This window comes from Cucurbita pepo, chromosome 7, assembly GCF_057944985.1.
Source record: "Cucurbita pepo subsp. pepo isolate OVF chromosome 7, ASM5794498v1, whole genome shotgun sequence".
NCBI lineage: Eukaryota > Viridiplantae > Streptophyta > Magnoliopsida > Cucurbitales > Cucurbitaceae > Cucurbita > Cucurbita pepo.
Window position 1 is genome coordinate 3,410,834 of NC_141804.1, and position 21,089 is coordinate 3,431,922.

The following is a 21,089-nucleotide window of genomic DNA, read 5'->3' on the forward strand; positions in this document are numbered from 1 at the left end:
AGGACGATGAGTAGTTTTAGTGGGAGAGAATGTCACAACCTAACTACGAAGAGAGTAGGTTGTGACCTTCACGTTGCGACAAGAGAAGCGGCGACCTTCAATTGGCGCCCATCTGACCGCACGAGGGCCTAGACGAGTGCCATGATGCGAACGAGGAGAACTGTGCATCATCTAACACACCACACGAAGTGGGCATTGAAGACAAGTTGAGACATAAGCAAGATAGAGACATCGAATAGACAAGAGGGACAAAGATAGACTTGTTGAAGGCCCGAATAGGTATTTAACTTGGAATAATTCTATAACCTTCTAATAATTTTCTGAGGGAACATGAATGTGAGGACAAAGTTCTCTAGACCTAGCCTTTGACTAGTGTATACTCACGTTTTCTGTATACCACAAAAGGAAGGGAGTGCACATAACATCATGGTGTACATAATACAGTATAATCACATCATAGTGCACGCATTCCTACTCATCATGCGTTTGTTCTTCAATTACGAACAAGAATAAGCACATCGAAGACCATTCATTATTCACTCTCTATTGTTTTGTCTAATCAAATAACTTTGGAATCCTTTCCCCTTTATTCACACCTTTTATTTTTCTTTTTTCTTTTTCAAATATCAAGCTCATATTTATTTTATAAATAAATAATATAAATAATTTCAAATGATGTGACAACAAGAATAATATATTTAATTGCAATCCAGTAATCCTTTCCCGGGGAGGTGTAGTATATTTTAAGGGTTGGGTTATTCACTCATTAAAGTGGTACGTGAGATGAGTTCAGAATGATAGAGACAGTCCGTTCATATTGAATGTGAACATTGTATTTTAACCCAAATTATACCAACCGATCCGTGGGTACAGGGACGACTTTCCCGTCTCCCTCCTCACAAAATTTCTCACTTATTTTTATAGAGATCAAGGTGGAGAATACCCATAAAAAATGTTAAGGGATTAGGTTCCCGACAGATAATTTTTTCCAATTTATTATTATTTTAAAAAAATAGTTTTCATTTTTTCAATATAATTTTTATTAGAAAAAAATTGTAAAACATAAATAAAAATTACAATTAGAGTCTCAAAATTAACTATTTATTTATTTAACACCGTCAAAAACATATATTAAAAATATATTTATATTAAACGGGGCAGAATGAGGAATTGGACAGAAATGGAGAATATAATCTCGTCTCCAGTCCTATTTATCTAATGGATAAACAATGTTTCCGCTCCTTTTCCACGAGGTTGAGTCTCACAAATAAATTGAACCTTCTAACGATGAAAATTTATACCAAATAATAACTACGATAATGATCGTGTAACAAAATTATGTTAAATAATTGGAGTATAGACGAGGCAGCTTTATATAGATGGAGCAAGCATGAGGTTGGTGTTGGTGTCATGTCAAATAAAAACACCAAATTAGCTTCAAAATATAAATAACTGTTTATTAATTATTATAATATTAACAATATTATGTAACACCTGCGTCACTTAATTCCTCCTCCCATTTTCCATTTATTAATTAATATTTAACTTTATTTCAAAAATATTGTCGTTTATAATATTACATATTATGTTTTATAATTACACTTTAACTTTAAAAAAAAAAATTAAAAACATTTATTTATTATGTTTAAAAATTTCCATACAATTTTAAAAGTAACATTATCTTTATTTTTGTAAAATAAATGATAAATGTATTTGGTGTTTGCATCAGAAATATTAACAAAATTTCGTATTTTAAACAATTTTACTATATTATTTTGGTTTTAAATAATTAATAAATATTTAAGTGTAATTAACTATTTTACATTATCAAAATAATTTTAACTAATTAAATTTTAATTTAATTTTGATTGATGTATTTTTTTTAGTCTATTTGGTAATAAATCTTAATAATTATCTTCATATAAATGACTTTAGTAAATTATATAAATTTTCAATGATAAATATGGTATATAATAGAGTAAATTATATTAAATGAGATATATTTATAAATCGTATACTATTTTAATTTAATTCTTCATCAATAATTATAATACAAAATTTTAATCATAAATAATTAATTATATGTATTATAGCTCAAAATTCAAATATGATGTATAGTGAAATAAATAATAATAGTAAATTGTAAAATAATAAGAAAAAAAAATAAAGTAAACAAAATCAATATGAAAAAAAAAAACCATGAATTTGAATTTGGAAGTGTTCGAAAAAAAAACGTTCCAAATCTCTAAAAAATCAAAATGATGTTCATCATAATTTAAAAATTTGAAACAAACGTCTTATTTAAAGGCCCCGCCAGAGCTCCACCTAGCATAAACCCTCGAAGTTTGTTTAAGGTAAAAGTTATCCATTTATAATCAAATAAATTATGAAAATATAAAAAAAGTGATAAATAAAAAAATATTTAATTTATACTAAAATATTAAATATGATATATATGGTAAATTAGAGACGACGAACAAAATACATAACTCGAGTAGCCTGCCTGCTGCCTCCTACTGATGTCTTTCCCCAGAGATGTGATGTCTGATGTGATTGTGATGTGATGTCTGATGTGATGTGATGTTCCTCTCTCTGGCCCCATCCATACTTCTACTTAAATTCAGTTTTGTTGAAATGGGGCTATAAAATTTTGGACGTGAACTCTTGGTTGGGCCGTTGGGGTGCTATGACGCCCGTCATCCTAACCCAATCCAACCCAACTCAACCTAAAATTGTTTCACAAACTAAGCTAGAAGATATTGCCCACGACCCGTTACGTATCATAGAATGCGTCTTATAGATATAAGTTTTCATACCCTTATAAAAAATGTTTCGTTCTTCTCTCCAACCGATGTGGGATCTTACAATCCACTCCCTTGGAGGTTCAATGTTCTCGCTAGCACACGCCTAGTATCTAGCTCTAATACCATTTATAACCACTCAAGCCTACTGCTAGCATATATTATTTATTTTGCCCTATTACGTATCATCGTCAGCCTCACAGTTTTAAAACGGGTTTGATATGGAGAGGTTTCCATACGCCTATAAGAAATGTTTCGTTTCCCTCTCCAACCGATGTGAGATCTCACATCAATCATACAATATACTTCAATGAAAATGTGAAGAAAATATTATTGAAATTATCAAAAGATATTTCAATTCATGCCACATTGAAGAAGAATGAAATTTCATGTTATAAATTTTGGGTGGATTACAATTTAAAGTAATCTAGAGTTATTGTATTTCATTAATATATTCTAATACCATTTATAACTCTTGGAATGCGTTTTATTTTGAGGCTATATAAAGCCATGTATGTTGTATTTGTAAGGAGACTTGAAAATACAGTAAAAAAAGCCTTTGTGCTTTTCTTTAGCCAATAACCAAGTTTCTTTGCAATTCTATATAATTTAGGTTGCATGTAGAATCATTCAAACTCGACATGATCAATGTTGTTTGTGGAGTGATTCGAATCTCAATCAAGTGTTATTGCCTTGAGATATTTGATCAACAAGAATCATTCAAGTTAGACATAATCGATCTTATTTGTGGAGTGATTCGAATCATAAACAATATTCTTGTTTTGAGATATTCGTTCAACAAGGTAATCCGATTCTTAGATTAATCTAAATAATAGCGGTATAGTCCACCAACTCCAAGTTTGGTGGTAACATTATCTATTTTATGTTCCTTTTTGAAGCATTATGAATGCAAAGGATAAAAATGGAATGTCATGTCAAAATATCCAACCATTATTATTGCATCTTTTTCATCTTTACTCATTATTGTTGCCAAAAATAAAACAAATGCATTTAATTTAACAATTTTAATTCTAAAATTGTATCAACTGTTAATGCTTTTTTGGATTAACGCTATGGCTTACGATCATAAAATTCTACTTATAAGCATTTCGTCAAATTGACCTCTACGATAATTGTTCTTAATTAAGCATCTAAACGCGTTAAACCGCATAGAATAAAGCCTAATTTTGAAAGTAACGTCCAACTTATCCACTAGATAAAAGAGAACATTAATTAGTGGAATACTTTTTTCAATAAAATTAATTTGTATATTTAAAATTTTGAAGTTTTATCATTAAAAATTTAAAATAATAATAATTTCCACTCAACTTTAAAATAATTTACAAACCTTTTTAAAAAAAATTAAAATACTCTCACCGTTAGAACTGTTAGACGAACACGACTCTCCACAATGGTACTCCACAATGGTATGATATTGTCCACTTTGAGCATAAGTGGACATGGCTTTGCTTTGGGCTTCCCCAAAAGGCCTCATACCAATGAAGTTAGTATTCCTCACTTATCAACCCATGATCATTCCCTAAATTAGTCGATGTGGGACTTCCATCATCCAACACCTCCCCTCGAACAAAGTGCACCTCCCCTTAATCGAGGCTCGACTCCTTGGAGTCTTAGTCATTTTTTACTGCCTTCGAGGAGGGGCTTGGCTCCTTCTCTTTAGGAGTTCTTTGTTCGATATTTGAGGATTTACCAATCTATTGGCACGACTAAGTTTAGGGCATGGCTCTGATACCATGTTAGACGAACACGACTCTCCACAATGGTATGATATTGTCCACTTTGAGCATAAGTGCTCATGGCTTTGTTTTGGGCTTCTCAAAAGGCCTCACCCCAATGGAGTTAGTATTCCTCACTTATAAACCCATGATCATTCCCTAAATTAGTCGATGTGGGACTTCCATCATCCAACAAGAACTATATTTAAAAAACACCCATAAAATTTTAAAACTAGCATTAACACTCTGACTTTTAATTAAAAAAATTAAAAAAATTTTTACAAAAAAAAAAAACTACCTAGCAATATCTCTTAAATTATTTTTAAATTTTTTAATGATATTTTGAAAATTTGAGTATTAATAAGCGTGATATTAAATGTGGTTTTTGAAATTTTAAAAAAGGTTTGAATTTATTAAAGAAATTGAAAAAAAAAACTATTTTTAAGACATTTCCAAAAAATTAAATGTAATTTGAAAATTGTTTTAAAAGTTTAATAATATTTTTAAAAAGATAATGGTATTATTTATTTAATTTAAAGATATTATTATTTAAAAAAATATTTTTATTAATTTAGCATATTTATTATATATAAAATTGTACTAGGCCAATCCGCCATAAAAAAACCAGCCACGTGGAACCTTGTTATGGATAACCCTCTAGGCATTGCCACGCAAGTCTGTCGTCACGGATAAAATCGACCTCCAAAATTTAAAACATTTTATTTTTAATATTTAAATAAATAAAACAAACGGTATGGTCAATGGTCATGATCATGAGAATCTCGAGGAATAACAAAGCTGGAGAAAGATCAAGTGTGCCACGTGGATAATACTTGATGTGAGAAAGCCAAGAATCATGTGGAGAACCAACCCATCACCGCCAAGTAACAGCCACCACGTGGACAAATATCCGAGCTCACCTCATTATCTTCGCCCACGTGGATAATAGAAGAAATCTCCTTATTTTTTTATTTTTGCCTTTTAGGGAAATCCTAAAATTAAAAAATTATTGTCCACCTAAGCCTCCAAGTGTCCCTCAAGCATGTGAGTTTGATGATATTTGTCCACGTCCTTCACATACTTGTCCCATAAAATCCACTCTCATTATAACTTCCTAATATTTTTGTCCACCTATACACCCAACATAATTTAAATCACCATTCATAATTAGATAATTTATTTATTATTATTATTATTTTAATATTGATAATTGAACTCCACCCACAGACACTAACAATTATTTCAAAAGTCAATGATTTAATCTCTATCACACTGTAGATTTAAAATAAAATTTTAAACCATTAAATTATAAATCAAATATAATTATCGTTAAAACTAAAAAAAATTAAATTAATTAATTTAATATTAACTAATATATTTAGAGAGAAAAGTTCATACATTTTAAAAATAAAATTTATTATCTAAATATTTAATTTTAAATAATTTTTATAATTAAATAAAAGAACGAAGATTTATTAGACATGAAATTAAGAAGATAATTATAAATATTTAAAGGGAGACCAAAAAGTCAAACCCATAATTTAATAATTAAAGAAAAAGTACAAATAATGCAATCTTAAATTTGAAGCCAAGAGAGGGAAAAAGGAAAAATAAAAATAAAAATAAAAATAAAAAGAAGCAGGTGTAGGGGATGACAATGGACATGGGAGCAGAGTAGCACACCCCGGGATTTGCTAGATATTTAACGGGACAAAACAGAGCGACTTGGTTGAGTAACCGACGACTGTTGAAATAGCCACCACCGTCTCTTCCGCGCTCCGCCGGAACAAAAGAAAAATCTGGCAGTTTCCAATCCAATTTCCGTCTTTAAAATCCCTCCCCACGGCGTTTCTCTCACACAATTCAATTCACCATGATCACTGAATCAATGCTTCTCAATCCATCCGCCCATTTTTCATCGTGGGACTCCCACGACGATCCCACCGCCGCCGCTACCGCCGGCGCAATCTCCTCCTATCTCACTGGCGGTCACGTGTCGCCGCTTGATTCGCCCACGAGAGCGGTCATGGAGTTCGATTCGTCATTCTGGGAGGAACAGGATATGCCGGCGGCGGTGGACGCGTTCACCTGCGACGATTTTCGTATGTACGAGTTCAAAGTCCGTTCGTGTACACGTGGGAGGTCGCACGATTGGACTAAATGTCCGTACGCTCACGCCGGCGAGAAGGCTCGCCGCCGTGATCCGAGGAAGTTCAACTATTCTGGTACTGAATGCCCTGCTTTACGCCATGGGTGTTGTAACAAAGGGGACGCCTGTGAGTTCGCTCATGGTACATTCGAAATTTGGCTCCACCCAGACCGGTACCGGACTCAGCCGTGCCGTGACGGAATCGCCTGCCGGCGGCGAGTCTGTTTCTTCGCCCATACGTTGGAGCAACTCCGGATTCCGGCGAAACAGAGCCTCATGTCTCCACGGGCGGCTAAGGAAATCGCCGCTGCTGTAACATCGCCGACGTCGATCCTAATCTCGCCGGATTCGCCTCCAATGTCTCCGATCAGCCCTGTAACCACCGGCGGCGAATCGTTCAGCAGATTAGTCCCACTGATGCACAATCTCCAGCTTGACAAATCAAAGAAAAACCCAGCCGTCTCCGGCTTCGATTCAAGCCCCCGGCGGAACTCCGGCGGGTTCGATCTGTGGGACAGAACTTTCGAAGAAGAACCGGCAATGGAGAGAGTGGAATCTGGAAGAAACCTCCGTGCCCAAATGTACGCCAAATTAATGAGAGAGAATTCGGTGGACAGAATCCGGCCACTGATATCGGCCGGATCTCAAAGCTAATTTCAGAATGAAGAAGAAGCCGCCGCCGCCGCCGCCGCCATGGATTCCAATTCTTACATTATCCGAATCGTTTTGTTGTTTCTTTTATGCTAATTTCTGTAAATGGGTTTGATGTTAATACTTGAAGTAAGTGAGTGATTCCATAATTTTCCCCATTTGTAAAGAAACTCAAAGGGAATCAATAAATTTGTTTTAATTCACAATTCACAGAACCGACTCGGTGAGATCGTTATTGTACCCCTAGGTCTGATTGTGGGTTAGCTTATGCTCGCACCGTTAAAAAAAGGACGTCAATAATATCATTCGACATTTGAGGATTTGATACCATATTAGACAAACACGACTCTCCACGATGGTATGATATTGTCCACTTTATAAACCCATATGGGCTTCCCCCAAAAGGCCTCACCCTTGTATTTTTTGATTATAAACCTAGGATCATTTCATAAATTAGCCGGTGTGGGACTTTCATCATCCAACAATCATGACATAATTTCTTTACGAGATGTATGTATATGTTTATGGTATTTCATTCACGGTACATCGTGATGTTTTTGTAAGGCATAAACATGGTCATATCAATATAGCAGACACAATCAAACATAAAAGGAAATACGTTCATCGTATAGTTCATATAAATATCATAACATAAATAATAATGCGTGAATAGGGCCACAAGATACATGTTATTTGTGCATTAAACAATTTCATTCAAGCTACCTCGTTGATGTTCTAACAGTACGTTAGCTTACAATTTCAGGCTTAACTTAGTCCTCCTAAGCTCATCTTAACTTACCGTTCTAGGTTCAGGTCAACCAAAATTCAATTTCACCTAAGATATTCCATTCATTCAGAAAATCGAGTTTAAAGTCTAGTTATTGGAGCCGATATAACTTAAGTACCCTAAACAGTGTTAAAATATTATAATTTTCCAATACTATAGCTATACTAACCTTTTTCTACCTTAATTACATCAGCAGTGACGTCAAAACAGTCTAAAATGGTTAAAACAAGCTAAAATCGAGTCGAGGAAGTCGACTTAATGATATCATTGGGTTTAACCATTTCTTTTACATTATTTTCAGATGTGACTAAAACTCGAAAGACTTATTCTTTGTGTATCCTATGTATTTCTCATTGTAGTGCTTAGAACACGGTAATTTTATTATAGTAAAATCTACATTTACATAAAATTAGAAGTGGTCTCGAGTTTAGAGCGAACAAATATATTTATTATTTTTTTTCAAAACCGTAAAAAAAAAAAAAAAAAAACTCTTACGTCGTTGCTGGTTAGAAATTATGTTTATTTTCTCATCATCTCTAGGATCGATTTTATCTTATAGACCTAATTTTAAAAAATCAAATAGTTAATAAACGCCATCTAAAATATATAAATTTTGTGTTTGAGTTCAGCACGTGGAATATAGCTAACATGCACCTATTATTTTTTGGATGATAGTATATGTCTCAATCAATTGTACTATGTTCAAGTTGACCTAAAACACATCAAATTGAGTTCGAATATAATTGGTGGACTTTTGACATAAAAAAATTCAAATCACGGGTATCATTCGATGCTAATTTCAAAACATTTTATAAGGAGAAAGGCTTACTAATTATGGTCTCTAGCCTCGTCGGTTTACGACCCTCTAGCCCTCTTTTCGAACTTTAACCAAATAGGTTAGAAAACAAGCAAAGATTCTTTAAGAGTCTCCCATTATGGGATGAGCTAAAGCATAGCATGTGAGATGTTGTGAGAAGAATAGAGTATGGTTTTGATATCATTTCCTTATAAAGTAAGTAGTGCACATTTGAGGAAAAAAAGCACTGAACTTGAGCCATTTTGTGAGGGAATATCATTATAGAGTGGACCCATATGCTATTTCACATTCATATGCTTCATTGTTACTTGTGAGAAAACTTGGAACTTTCCTCATCTTCGGACAAAAACTAGTGTCGAAATAGGTCCAAGCCCCGATATTCGTCACTTCCGACGTGGGATCTCACAATCCACCTTCCTTCAGGACCTAGAGTTCTCGCTAGCACTTGTTCTCTTCTACAATCGATGTGAAACCCCCAATCCACCTCCCTTCGAGGCCCAACGTCCTTGCTGGCACACCGCCTCGTATCCACCCTCTTCAGGGCTTAGCATCCTCGTTGACACATTGCCTAGTGTTTGGCTCTTATACAATTTGTAATAATCCAAGCCCACCGCTAGCAGATATTGTCCGTTTTTTACTTTTCCTCGAGGTTTCAAAAATGCGTCTGCTAGGGAGCGATTTTCACACCCTTATAAAGAAAGCTTCATTCTCCCGATCGGGACCCAGCTCCTTGTTGGCACATCGCCTAATGGTTACCCCCTTCGGGGCTCAAATTCTTCGCTGACACGTCATACAGTGTCTGGCTCTGATACCATTTGTAACGGCCCAAGCCCATTGCTAGCAGATATTGTTCTCTTTAGACTTTTTTTCAAGTTTTCCCTCCAGATTTTTAAAATGCGTCTGCTAAGTGAGAAGTTTTCACACCCTTTTAAAGAATGCTGCATTCTCCTCCCCAACCGATATGAGATCTCACAATCCACTTTCCCTTCAAGGGCCTAGCGTCCTCGTTAGTACTCGTTCTCTTCTATAATCGATGTGAGACCCCCTAATCCACCCCCCCTCCTTCAAGACCGAGCATTCTTGCTAATACACCACCTAATGTCTACCCCGTTCGGGCCTCAGATTCCTCGTTGACACATCACTCGGTGTATTTGTAATGACTCAAGCCCACCATTAGCAGGTATTATCTTCTTAAGGCTTTCCCTTTCGAACTTTCCTTCAAGATTTTTAAAACGCGTCTGCTTGAGAGAAGTTTCCACACCCTTATAATAATGCATCGTTCTCTTCCGATAATGAATTATCTTGAGCTAGCTTTAGAAGCATTAGCAGCAAACCCCTCTCCCATTCAACCTTGGGGGGTGAGATAGGGTGAAGAAGCAAGCAGCCATGGGAAGAGCTCCATGTTGTGACAAAGCCAATGTAAAGAAAGGTCCATGGTCTCCTGATGAGGATGCCACTCTCAAACTCTATGTGGAAACTCATGGCACCGCAGGCACCTGGATTGCTCTGCCCACAAAAGCTGGTGAGCTCTCTTTCTTGTTTCCATCTTGAATTACCACCATTTTTGTTTGATATCTCTCTGTTATGTATTAAAAACTGCAGGGCTAAAGAGATGTGGCAAGAGCTGCAGGTTACGGTGGCTAAACTATCTTAGACCCAACATCAAGCATGGAGACTTTACAGAGGAGGAAGACAATCTCATCTTCAATCTCTATAATCAATATGGAAGCAGGCAAGTTTGGTAGTTTTTTCAGCCCTGGATCTATATAGATATGTTTGTTTTTCTCTTTAGAATCTGAAATTTTCGATGTTCTTCTGAAACAAGGATTCGGATTTAAGGTTTTTTTACGTGTGATCTCATCTCGCGGTTGGGGAGGAGAACGAAACATTGTTTATAAGGGTGTGGAAACCTCTCTTTAGCTTTTAAAACTTTGAAGGAAAGCCCAGGCGATGAGCTAGTGAAGAGTCTGAGCCTTGAAGGGAGTAGACATTAGGCGGTGTGTTAGAGTTGAGTTCTGAAAGGGTGTGGATTGTGAGATCCACATCGGTTGGGGAGGACAACAAAACATTTTTTTTATAAGGGTGTGGAAATCTCTATGTAGCAGACATGTTTTAAAACTTTGAGGGAAAGCATGAAAGGGAAAGTCCAAAGAGGACAATATCGGCTAGCAGTGGGCTTGGGGTGTTACAATGGTATCAGAACTGGGAGGTGTGCTAGTGAGAAGGCTGAACTCTGAAGGGGGTGGATAGTAGGTGGTGTGCCAGCAACAAGCTAGGTCCCAAAGGGGTGGATTGTGAGATCCACATCAGTTGGGGAGGAGAACGAATCATTCTTTATAAGGGTGTGAAAACTGCTCTCTATTCCTAGTAGACGCGTTTTAAAAATCTTGAGAGAAAACTCAAAGGGAAAGTCCAAAAATGACAATATTTGCTAGCGGTGAGCTTGAGTGTTACAAATGGTATCAGAGCCGGACATCAGACGATGTGCCAGCGAGTAGGCTGAGCCTCGAAGGAGAGTACACACTAGGCAGTGTGCCAGCAAGGAGCTAGACCTTGAAAGAGTGTGGATTGTGAGATCCACATTGGTTGGGGAGGAGAACGAAGCATTTTTGACAAGGGTGTAGAAACTTCTCCTTAACAAACGCGTCAGTGCTGGATTGTGAGATTCACATCGGTTAGAGAGGAGAACGAAGCATTCATAAGGGTGTGTAAATCTCTCCATAACAAATGCGTTACCTCTGTTTAACAAACGCGTTTTAAAAACTTTGATCGTATTGATTAGTTAAAGTTTTGAGACGAATGTTGTGTTGTGGGTCAGATGGTCTAGCATAGCCTCTCAGCTCCCTGGTAGAACAGACAATGATGTGAAAAACCATTGGAATACTAAACTGAAGAAGAAGAAGAAGAAGCTGTTAGTTGCAGCAGGCAAAACCAAGCTCCAAACCATGAGCAGCACTGAGACCTCACTGCCACAAACAATCTCAAACTCTGCTGGTTTTGACTCTGTTGCTCAGTTTCAGATGCCTAATGTCTCCCCTTCAAGCTTCTCCGACATGGTTCCCGGCGGCACTGGTTATGGTAGAGATGAATGGGGCCTAATGGAAGACTGGGGCTGTGACTTCTCACCCGACATGGTCTGCAGCATGTTTTTTAAGGAGAAAAATGGTAAATTATGTCTCTAACAAACACATATCTCTGTTCGGTTCTTATAATCGGAAGGTTCATATGGAGCCTTCGAACAACCTCTTCCTTAATCGAGACTCGACTCTTCTGGAGCCCTCGAACACAGTACACCATTTTGGCTACACCTTCTAGGTTGACAACTTCTTTGTTCGACTTTTGAGAACTCTATTGACATGATTAAGTTAAGGACATGACTCTGATACCATGTTAGAAACCACGACCCTTCGTAATAGCATGATATTGTTTACTTTGAGTATAAGCTCTCATGACTTTTGGTTTTTCCAAAAGGTCTCGTACCAATTGAGATGTATTCCTTACTTATAAACCCATGATCATCAGGCTACCTAATGTGAGACTTTCTCCTAACAATCCTCGATAGACCAGAGGAGTGACAAATAACATAAACTATGGTCAATATTCTAACAAAAATGAAAGACTGATCTAACTATTAAATCAGATAAAACAACACTGAATATTAGGGTTTAACATCCTTGAAAGCTAATGACTGGTCGGTTGAGGACAAATCTTAGTTCACGGATTTATGAAGCGTTGAATAGTTAACCATTATCGTTACTGCCCTACTAGCTGCTGATAGAGGATTTCAATCGTGAATGAATCGTTCATCAATCTCAATGTCTCTCATATGTAGGCGCATAACATAAAAGGATTGACAGAAGTCGCACAGAATAATTTTGATTATAAATGATACAATTACAGATTAATTTACACAATCTAAAATGAAATAAAGGGCTTTCGATTCTATCAATTCTAGATATTTCTAAACTCTCGTTTCATCCCGACATTCAAGAGTGTGAAGATGGCAGAAAAAGTTCGTGTCAACGATCAAGATAAGATAATAAAGACAAGAACAACCATTAATAACAATTTGAAGAAATCAAATCATTAACTCACATGGGATTATTCTTTAGCATGTTATGATCAAGTGCCAATAATTCATTCGCATCGAGAGTGTTTAGACAACAAACGCTTGGATTTGTACGTGCCATTAAAGCTCAACCTAGAAACCCAAAACTGAACCCGAAAATAACAAAATTTTCCATTTTAATTCGGTTTCCATCACCTTAACACGCAGTTTCTTATCACTCAGTGCATTCGAAATAATGATAAAAGGAAACAAATCAAGTTTGATATCATATTCGGATCGAATATTCGTAAATTTTTCATTTTAATATCTCAGACATTCGAATTTTTAACTGGTTGATTAACCTGTCAACGTTCTTCTTATGAACGGAATCCTAACGATGGATACTTTTAGATCAAAAAAATTTGAACAACTTTCGTGGAGAGCTTTGGTATTCTTCCTTCTCTGTTGAATCTCAAGAAATGTTTCGATCTCAAAGGGAAAAGAACGAAAGGATGTCAACACCAACATATATCTTATCGGTGATGCAAAGAAGAATCTGAATAGAGCCGGACGGACTACCGTCAATTGAAAGCTTAAAAATGAAGTTAAGGATCATTTCCTCCCATGCAATATGGCAATGCTCGCGACTCGTCTACAAATGAGCACTATACTCAATTTACTTAATCTCACATTAATATACAGTATTGACTTTCGACCATAAAAACATTCAAATAATCGAGCGACATCTCTCTCCACAATGGTACGATATTGTCTACTTTGAGTGTAAGCTCTTGTGCCACTAAAATATTTTTACAGTAAATAAAATTTCTAAAGTAACATTAAAACGTTTGTCGATAATTTTAGTATTTTTTAAACATATTACTGACGATATAAATATTTTAATTTTTTTTTTAAAAAAGTCAAAGGATATTAATGAATTTTTTTAATATTGATTGATGTGTTAGATACAAAATTTTATTTCAAAATTAAAAAACCAAATTCAACTAAGAAATATTGCTTCGTTGTCTCTTCTGTTCTTTTATCTCCGCCATCACAGACGTAAAGAAGGTTGAAACAATCATCGCGGCCTCCTCCTCTGATTTCCGTCTTTCCCAGGATCTCAAGCTTCCCTGCTACTCTTAGGTACATCAATTCTTCTTTGTTTCTTTTTTCTGTTCGGAATCGATTACTTTTAACTATATTAGCTCCAGCTCTCTGAATTTTTCTTTTGTGTTTCCGTTTTGGATCTACTGCTAGATCTTTCTCCAATTTCTCGTATTCTCTGGTCTTAATTTTGTAATATTTTGTGATAGATTTCGCAGATCTGCCATGGATTTCATGAAGGTTTTCGATCAAACTGTCCGTGAAATGTGAGGCTCGAACTAGTTCATATTCAATTTGGATACCCAATCTTTTCCCCCGGTTATATTTGTTTAGTTTTCTAGATGGAAGTTAACCTTCTATTAGCTTTAAACTTTGATTTTTGATGTGATTTCCATTTTTATTCTCTCTATTAATTACAGAAAGAGGGAGGTGAATTTGAAGGTCTTGAAGGTTCCGGAAATCGAACAGAAGGTTTGGATAATGCCTTTTCTTTTCGCTGATATCTCGATTTGGATGTTTACCTCGTTATTGTTATGGGTTCTTCCTCCCTTGCCGTTAATAGATCTAAGAAACACTCGAGCTGTTAGTTCAATTATCAATATCCCGCTCCACCTTCCTCTGAAGAATGTGATTCCAGCATCATTTGGGTGGATTTCTGGGAATATTGATGTTGCTTAGTATTGTAGCATTCAACTCCAACAATGGCGATTACTAGGCATGTGGTCCGTGCCCATTTTTGTCCCCAATTCCGGATGGCCCTCAGGGACTTGCCTTTTTAGATACAATGGATTAACTTTCAGAGCAGACCCACCTCCAATGAAGTATTTAATATTGTATTGTTGGAGGATTGAACTTCTCAATGTGATTTTATAACTGGTTGTCATCACTGCTACAGGTGCTGGATGCAACAGATGATGAACCATGGGGTCCTCATGGATCTGCACTGGCAGAAATAGCGCAAGCTACAAAGAAATTGTAAAGTTACAACTCTTTTCATTCCATACCGCTCTTTCCTTCTTCCATCAAGCACTGATTTTTGCTTCACGGTTGATTTTAATTGTTCAGTTCTGAAACTCAGATGGTTATGAGTGTTCTCTGGACAAGATTGAGTGAAACTGGTAAGAATTGGCGTCTTGTCTATAAGGTAAAGTTTTATTTGTTCCCAGTTGAATATGATCTTATTACCTGACAAATAATATCACTCTTGCTTATGAATGGCACTGTCAACTTCTTCAGGCTTTGGCTGTAATAGAATATTTGGTGTCGCATGGATCTGAACGTGCAGTGGATGACATTATTGAACATACTTTCCAGATATCTGTAAGAATGTTTTGAAAATTTGCTTTACAGTGCAGTTCAGCTCTTTAGAGACTGTCTTATTTTTTTTTTTTTTTGTGTGTTTTATTTTGTTGGATAGTCACTCTCGAATTTTGAATATGTTGAGCCAAGTGGCAAGGACATGGGGATAAATGTCAGGAAGAAGGCCGAAACTATTGTTGCCCTTTTGAATGATAAAGATAAAATACAAGAAGTGAGAAATAAAGCTGCTGCAAATCGTGAAAAGTAAGTGAATATTTAAGGAATCTGATTCTATTTTCTTTCTTTAGATTGACTACCTACGAATAGACGGTTATATTTATGAGCTTCTCCTCACACTAATTGATCCTTGGTTAAAATAATAAAAGGGGGTGGAGGGTAAAACCTCTGACCATGTAGTAAATAAATAACATTAACAATTCCCATAATTATAGCATCAGACTATACCAGTTTGCTTGGGCTTTAATCTGGGAGCCGTCCTTAGAGTTAGGGTAATATGCTGCGAGATCGGTTATATTAAATATGTTCGAATGCTCATATCAGCCAAATGAAGATAAGTGTAGCCATTATCGACTTTCATCTATATTTTGCAAGGACTGAATTTCGTGTGCTATCTCTCCTTATAATTACTTTCTTCTACACTAAATTAGTGGATGTAGGCAATTGAACAAGATCTACAGTAAGCCTAGGAGTTTATTTATGCAAATTCTGCTTGTTTCAGTACCAAATTCTCATCATTTTGGTTAATGTTAGAAGTATTGACATAAAATAAAATATTTATCTTATAAAAAAAAGTAGAAATAATTACATTTATTATAACCCATCAACTTAATCTTTTGGATTGTTTGATGATTTAACATGTAACAAAGCAAGAGGTTCTGTATTCAAACCTTCTAATGTCATTTTCTGTCAAATTAATATTGATTTCCTCTTGGGATGTCTTTTACAAATTTTCAAGCTTTCAAGTGAGTGAGAGTTTCCAAGTATTGATATAATTAAATTTATTGTAATCATCAACTTAAGCTTTTTGGTTGATTGATGATTTAAAAGTTCGCTGGGACCTCAGTCACCATGCAAATTGATTTTTCAAAATAACTAATGTACATGTCCATTCTTAGGTACTTTGGACTTTCATCTACTGGGATTACTTACAAGTCAGGCTCAGCCTCGTATGGCAGCAGTAGCTTTAGCAGTGATAGTTATCAAGGTCAGAGTAGCTTTAGAAGCGATAGATTTCGTGATAGGAGCAGCGACAGGGATTCATTTAGGAAGGAAAAAGAAGATCAGGATGACTTTAAAAGGTCAAATTGGTCTACTAAGCAGGATTATAGCAAGGGTTCTGCACAAAACAGCAGGTACGTTTCATGTTGTTTGGTCTTAAATTATTGCGTCTCATATATAAACAGACAGGCATTGCCTCTATATTTCTATATTGTCTTGCTTCCTAATATGGAGAATTCTCTTTCAGCAAGGATCAAAGTAAAACATCATCGGGAACATCGAAGTTCTCAAAAAAGTCAAATGACTCTGCAAATAAGGGTGTCTCCTTCAGTTCTAGTCCCCAAACAAATAATTCTGACGAAGATTTTGATGATTTTGATCCTCGTGGGAATTCCACCACCACCACCACAAGTAAGTGTTTTGAATTTTGAAATGTTTATGCTTGTTTTATTGCAATAAGATAATTGGTGTGTTAATTTTGAACGTGGTTTACTTTTGTAGCTTAAATGCTTAGTGGTGATTTGCCAGTGGATGGACATTCTATACTATATACAAATAGGACCATAAATGAGATTTTTTTTCTACTTTGATTGGTTTTATTTATTTATTCTTAATAATTCAAGTACAACGGTTATTTCCCTCAAATTTTCCATGACATTTCTTCCATTATGTTTATTGGTTACCATTGTTTTGTTGTATTAAGTGAGTATCAAATAATTTTTAGTTTTTTATACTTCCAAAGGAAAGCTAATTAGTAAAATAATGTTATTTTGAAACTAATGAGTAAACTAGAGGTTGTAAAAGAGGTGCTAAGGGTTTGAAATCGTGCTTTACAAATGTCTTCCTCATTTCCTTCAATTTGTGTATATTTTGGTAATTTTGGTATAAGACTTCTTGTAAGTTACATTGGATCAGAAAAGGTGCAAGAAGTTGATTAAAACTAATAGGTGAAATATGGATAAAATCACTATCTTCTTCCTCACAGTTCTGACGTTGGTTTTAGGTAGTGTTTATCCCATGGGGGTGAGTTTGTATAGTCTAGGTTTGAAAAACCAAACCTACATTTAGTACCTGGGCTTACTTATCCGTCTTTCCGAGCTTCAATCTTTCTAATCCCATGAAATACACAACACAAGCTACGCACCAGACTACGAAGTTTCTTGTGTAAACTTCGGTTTATGCTGCCCGTTTCTCTTGACAATCTGAGTACAAATTACACTAGACCAGATTTCCAACTCAATCTTCACAAACCAAAACTTTACTTAAACTATTGACTAAACATGCCCTTACTCTATTATATATTGGATTTAAAACTTTGACCAACCACAAGTCACAATTACAAAAACTAGTGGGGAGAAAGTTTGAGAGTGATTGTTGTTGGAAGAAAGAGTATTAAGACCTCTATAATTGAGAGTAATCCAACAGGACTGAAATACTATACTCCCCTTCCATGTGACCAAAGTTTGTAAATAACAACACGACGTAAAGGGGATAACAAAAGAGAACACAACACTGAAAGTGTACCAGTCGCCCCAAACTTGAGACTGCATCCAGTCTTGCTAGTTCTACTATAATGGAGCATACAAATGACCTTCAAATTCAGGCTAACAATCAACATCAAGAAACCACGACAATGGTTTCCTTGACTTCTAACCACCTCGATGATATTTGCCTAGGATTACACAAAGAAATAAAAGCCTTCAAACCCACACTCAAAATAAAGCTGACTCACTAAAAGGCAGCGTTGCATGCTATGAGCATTGGTATTAAAATGAAGTCCCGCACATGTCTGTTGGCTTGAAGGTCTGATGCAATAGTGTCTCCTTATTCTCCGTTATGGAACACTGCTCTTTTCAAATTGAAGTAGCAACACACACACGGATGTGATTTATTATTGATTGAATACAGGAAGAAGGAAGAAACAATGGCTGACCACATTACTAAATTATATATAGCATGCATTTAATTTCCAACACTTCTCCCATTCTGAATTAACTTTTTGCCAGAAGCTGCTGTACCAAGCCCCAATGGAGTGGATCTTTTTGAAGATAGTTTAATTGGAGATCTCATGGATGCTCCAACACTTGTTCCTCCTGGAAAGCCTGACAGCAATTCTCCGGAGGTCGATCTGTTTGCAGATGCTACTTTTGTATCAGCCTCACTGCCAATGGAAAAGGAACCGAATTCCTCGCTAAAGGTTCTGGATGCTAAAGTATTTTTAGTGGTTTCATTAAATTCCCCAATTAATACATGCTCCTAATACATGCTCCTGTATTTTGTTTACTGCAATCACTGTCTTGCATTTAGCCAAGTTAGAGATTTACCTTTTGATTCAAGAATAGTATTGCATTTAGCTTGAGGTAAGTCATGCATCTTTTTCGATGCACTTGCATTTTGGTCATCAAGGACATTCTCACATATGTGATTGAAAGCTAATCTACTAGAAATTCTCATTTCTTACAAACTAGACTTTGTTTCAGCTGTCTTCATATGTATTTCTTTATGAATAATTGAATAATGACTGAAAAAACATGTAATTCTTTTATCTGTTTTGCTTGGCCTCCTCTATTACTACTTATTTGTATTTTTATCTATCAACGGCCATTTTGATGCTCTAACAATGATTTGGTCTCTTTGCTTCTACTCATTATCTCAACAAAATATTATATTCATGAAAGTGTGTGGAGTTCGTAAGTGCCTCTTTCTGATGTTTAGTTTTTTTTTTTTTCGCTTTTCATTAAAAATAAATTTCTTACCTTTTATCCAGGCTGAGGTTGATCTATTCGCTTCACAACCTGCTTCAGTTTCTACACCAGTTGACTTTTTTGGCTCTCCTGAGCCGGTTGTGCAAACAGGCACCAACTTTGCCGGTGCAGCAAGAGACAGTAAAGCTTCACAACCTGCGTCACTTTCTGCAACATTCGACTTTTTTGCCTCTTCTGAGCCGATTGTCCAAACAGAAACGAACTTTGCTGGTGCAGCAAGAGACATAAAAGCTTCAAAACCTGCTTCTGTTTCTGCACCAATTGACATTTTTGCCTCTCCAGGGCCAGTTTTGCAAACAGAAACCATTGCTAGCACAGCAACAAACAGTAAAGTTGTGGATCCTTTTGCTGCTCTTCCACTTAACTCTTTTGATGGGTCGGATCTTTTCGGTGCATCCTCTTCCCATTCTGAACCAGTGTCATCAGTAGAGCCTTCGCAAAATCCTGTTAGTTGCCCATCTAATAATCCAGATGGAAAATCTATCAACAGTTCATCAGCTCCAGCGAAGAAGAATACTTTCCATGTTAAATCTGGGATTTGGGCAGATTCACTAAGTCGAGGACTGATTGATCTTAATATCTCGGCTCGTAAGTCTATCTTGACTGCCTCAATCCTTTTTACTGGCCTTTCTTTTTTCATTTCTCTCTTTTTCCCTTCTTGAACTAGTTAAAGAGACATTTCGTAGACAATATTCTGGAATAGAAAGTATACCATCTTCAGAATTTTAATAGGATTGGTGCTAATAAGATGGACCTCTGAAATAGAAATGTGCTATAATAGGATTGGTGCTTGATTGAGCATATTACGTTGTGGTAGAAGCAATATCATCTTATTTGTTCTTAAAATATTATATCCTCATCATCACTTCATTGACTCTCTGAAGGCACTTATGGGTTGTTTCATCTTTCAATAGCTCCCTTAACCCATCATTTGCTTGTCTGCATTGCAGCCAAGAAGGTTTCCCTGGTAGACGTCGGTGTTATGGGCGGACTGAGCGATTTCTCAGACGAGCTGGTGAAAGGACCAGCACCTACTTATCACATGGGGCAAGCAATGGGTGCAGGATCTGGTCTTGGTAGGACGGGATCGCAGGCGATGGGAGATGATTTCTTTTCGCAACTTTCGGGTCAGCAATACCAATTTGGCGCTTTCCAGAAGTAATCTGTTCATTCACCTGTACCTCCTTTTTCTTCCTCTCAATCTGCGAAGAGTTTGTGGGAAAACCTCGAGCGTTTTGGTGGCTTTTGTGGAGACGCCACATATTATTTGATTCGAGGAAATACCTTGAATAATATAACATAGTTGCTGCGTTTCTTGTGGTCCTATATCTTACTGTGAATGAAGGAATAGTGTTTTGGTTGCTGCGTTTCTTGTGGTTCTATATCTTACTGTGAATGAAGGAATAGTGTGTTTTTTTATTTAATATGTTGCCGAAGTAAGACTTGAGCAATTTGACTCCTAAAAAGGGACAGAAAGTGATTGCAATACATTACCCATAAATGATTGTGATGTTATAAATCGTGTAAATGTATATATCGTTTCTTCATACGTCTAATTACATGTTCATTATGCATGTTCGTATTTGAGAATACATTAGTTTTTCGTTGAGGTCTGGTTCCCAATCTTGTTGAAGTTCATTCAAATTTTATATGAAATTTAATCTTCAATGCCCGGGGAATGATCATTTTACTC

General features: G+C 36.0%; 3 protein-coding genes across 4 annotated transcripts; all 3 read left to right on the forward strand.

The window, feature by feature from the left end:
• The first annotated feature begins 6,113 nt into the window (after positions 1-6,113).
• LOC111798847 (zinc finger CCCH domain-containing protein 20) lies at positions 6,114-7,552 on the forward strand. Its single transcript, XM_023682196.2, has one exon. It carries the CDS (start codon positions 6,411-6,413, stop codon positions 7,338-7,340), a length of 930 nt encoding a protein of 309 aa, XP_023537964.2. The 5' UTR covers positions 6,114-6,410; the 3' UTR covers positions 7,341-7,552.
• A 2,686-nt stretch (positions 7,553-10,238) lies between these two features.
• On the forward strand, positions 10,239-12,377 carry LOC111798788 (transcription factor RAX2). Its single transcript, XM_023682115.2, has 3 exons — positions 10,239-10,463; positions 10,544-10,673; positions 11,760-12,377. The coding sequence occupies exons 1-3, from the start codon at positions 10,328-10,330 to the stop codon at positions 12,121-12,123; spliced, it is 630 nt and encodes a 209-aa protein (XP_023537883.2). The 5' UTR covers positions 10,239-10,327; the 3' UTR covers positions 12,124-12,377.
• A 1,602-nt stretch (positions 12,378-13,979) lies between these two features.
• On the forward strand, positions 13,980-20,757 carry LOC111798493 (clathrin interactor EPSIN 1). 2 transcript variants are annotated; one of them, XM_023681674.2, is made up of 12 exons: positions 13,980-14,132; positions 14,303-14,359; positions 14,513-14,564; positions 14,989-15,068; positions 15,159-15,237; positions 15,330-15,413; positions 15,511-15,656; positions 16,529-16,765; positions 16,879-17,042; positions 18,638-18,828; positions 19,399-19,984; positions 20,347-20,757. In XM_023681674.2, exons 2-12 carry the CDS (start codon positions 14,319-14,321, stop codon positions 20,556-20,558), a joined length of 1,872 nt encoding a protein of 623 aa, XP_023537442.2. In that variant the 5' UTR covers positions 13,980-14,132; positions 14,303-14,318; the 3' UTR covers positions 20,559-20,757. The 2 variants fall into 2 exon arrangements, with proteins under 2 accessions (XP_023537442.2, XP_086981477.1); XM_087125351.1 differs by lacking the exons at positions 13,980-14,132; positions 14,303-14,359; positions 14,513-14,564; ... (1 more) ...; positions 15,159-15,237; positions 15,330-15,413 and having other exon boundaries at positions 15,499-15,656; positions 18,641-18,828.
• Positions 20,758-21,089: the final 332 nt, after the last annotated feature.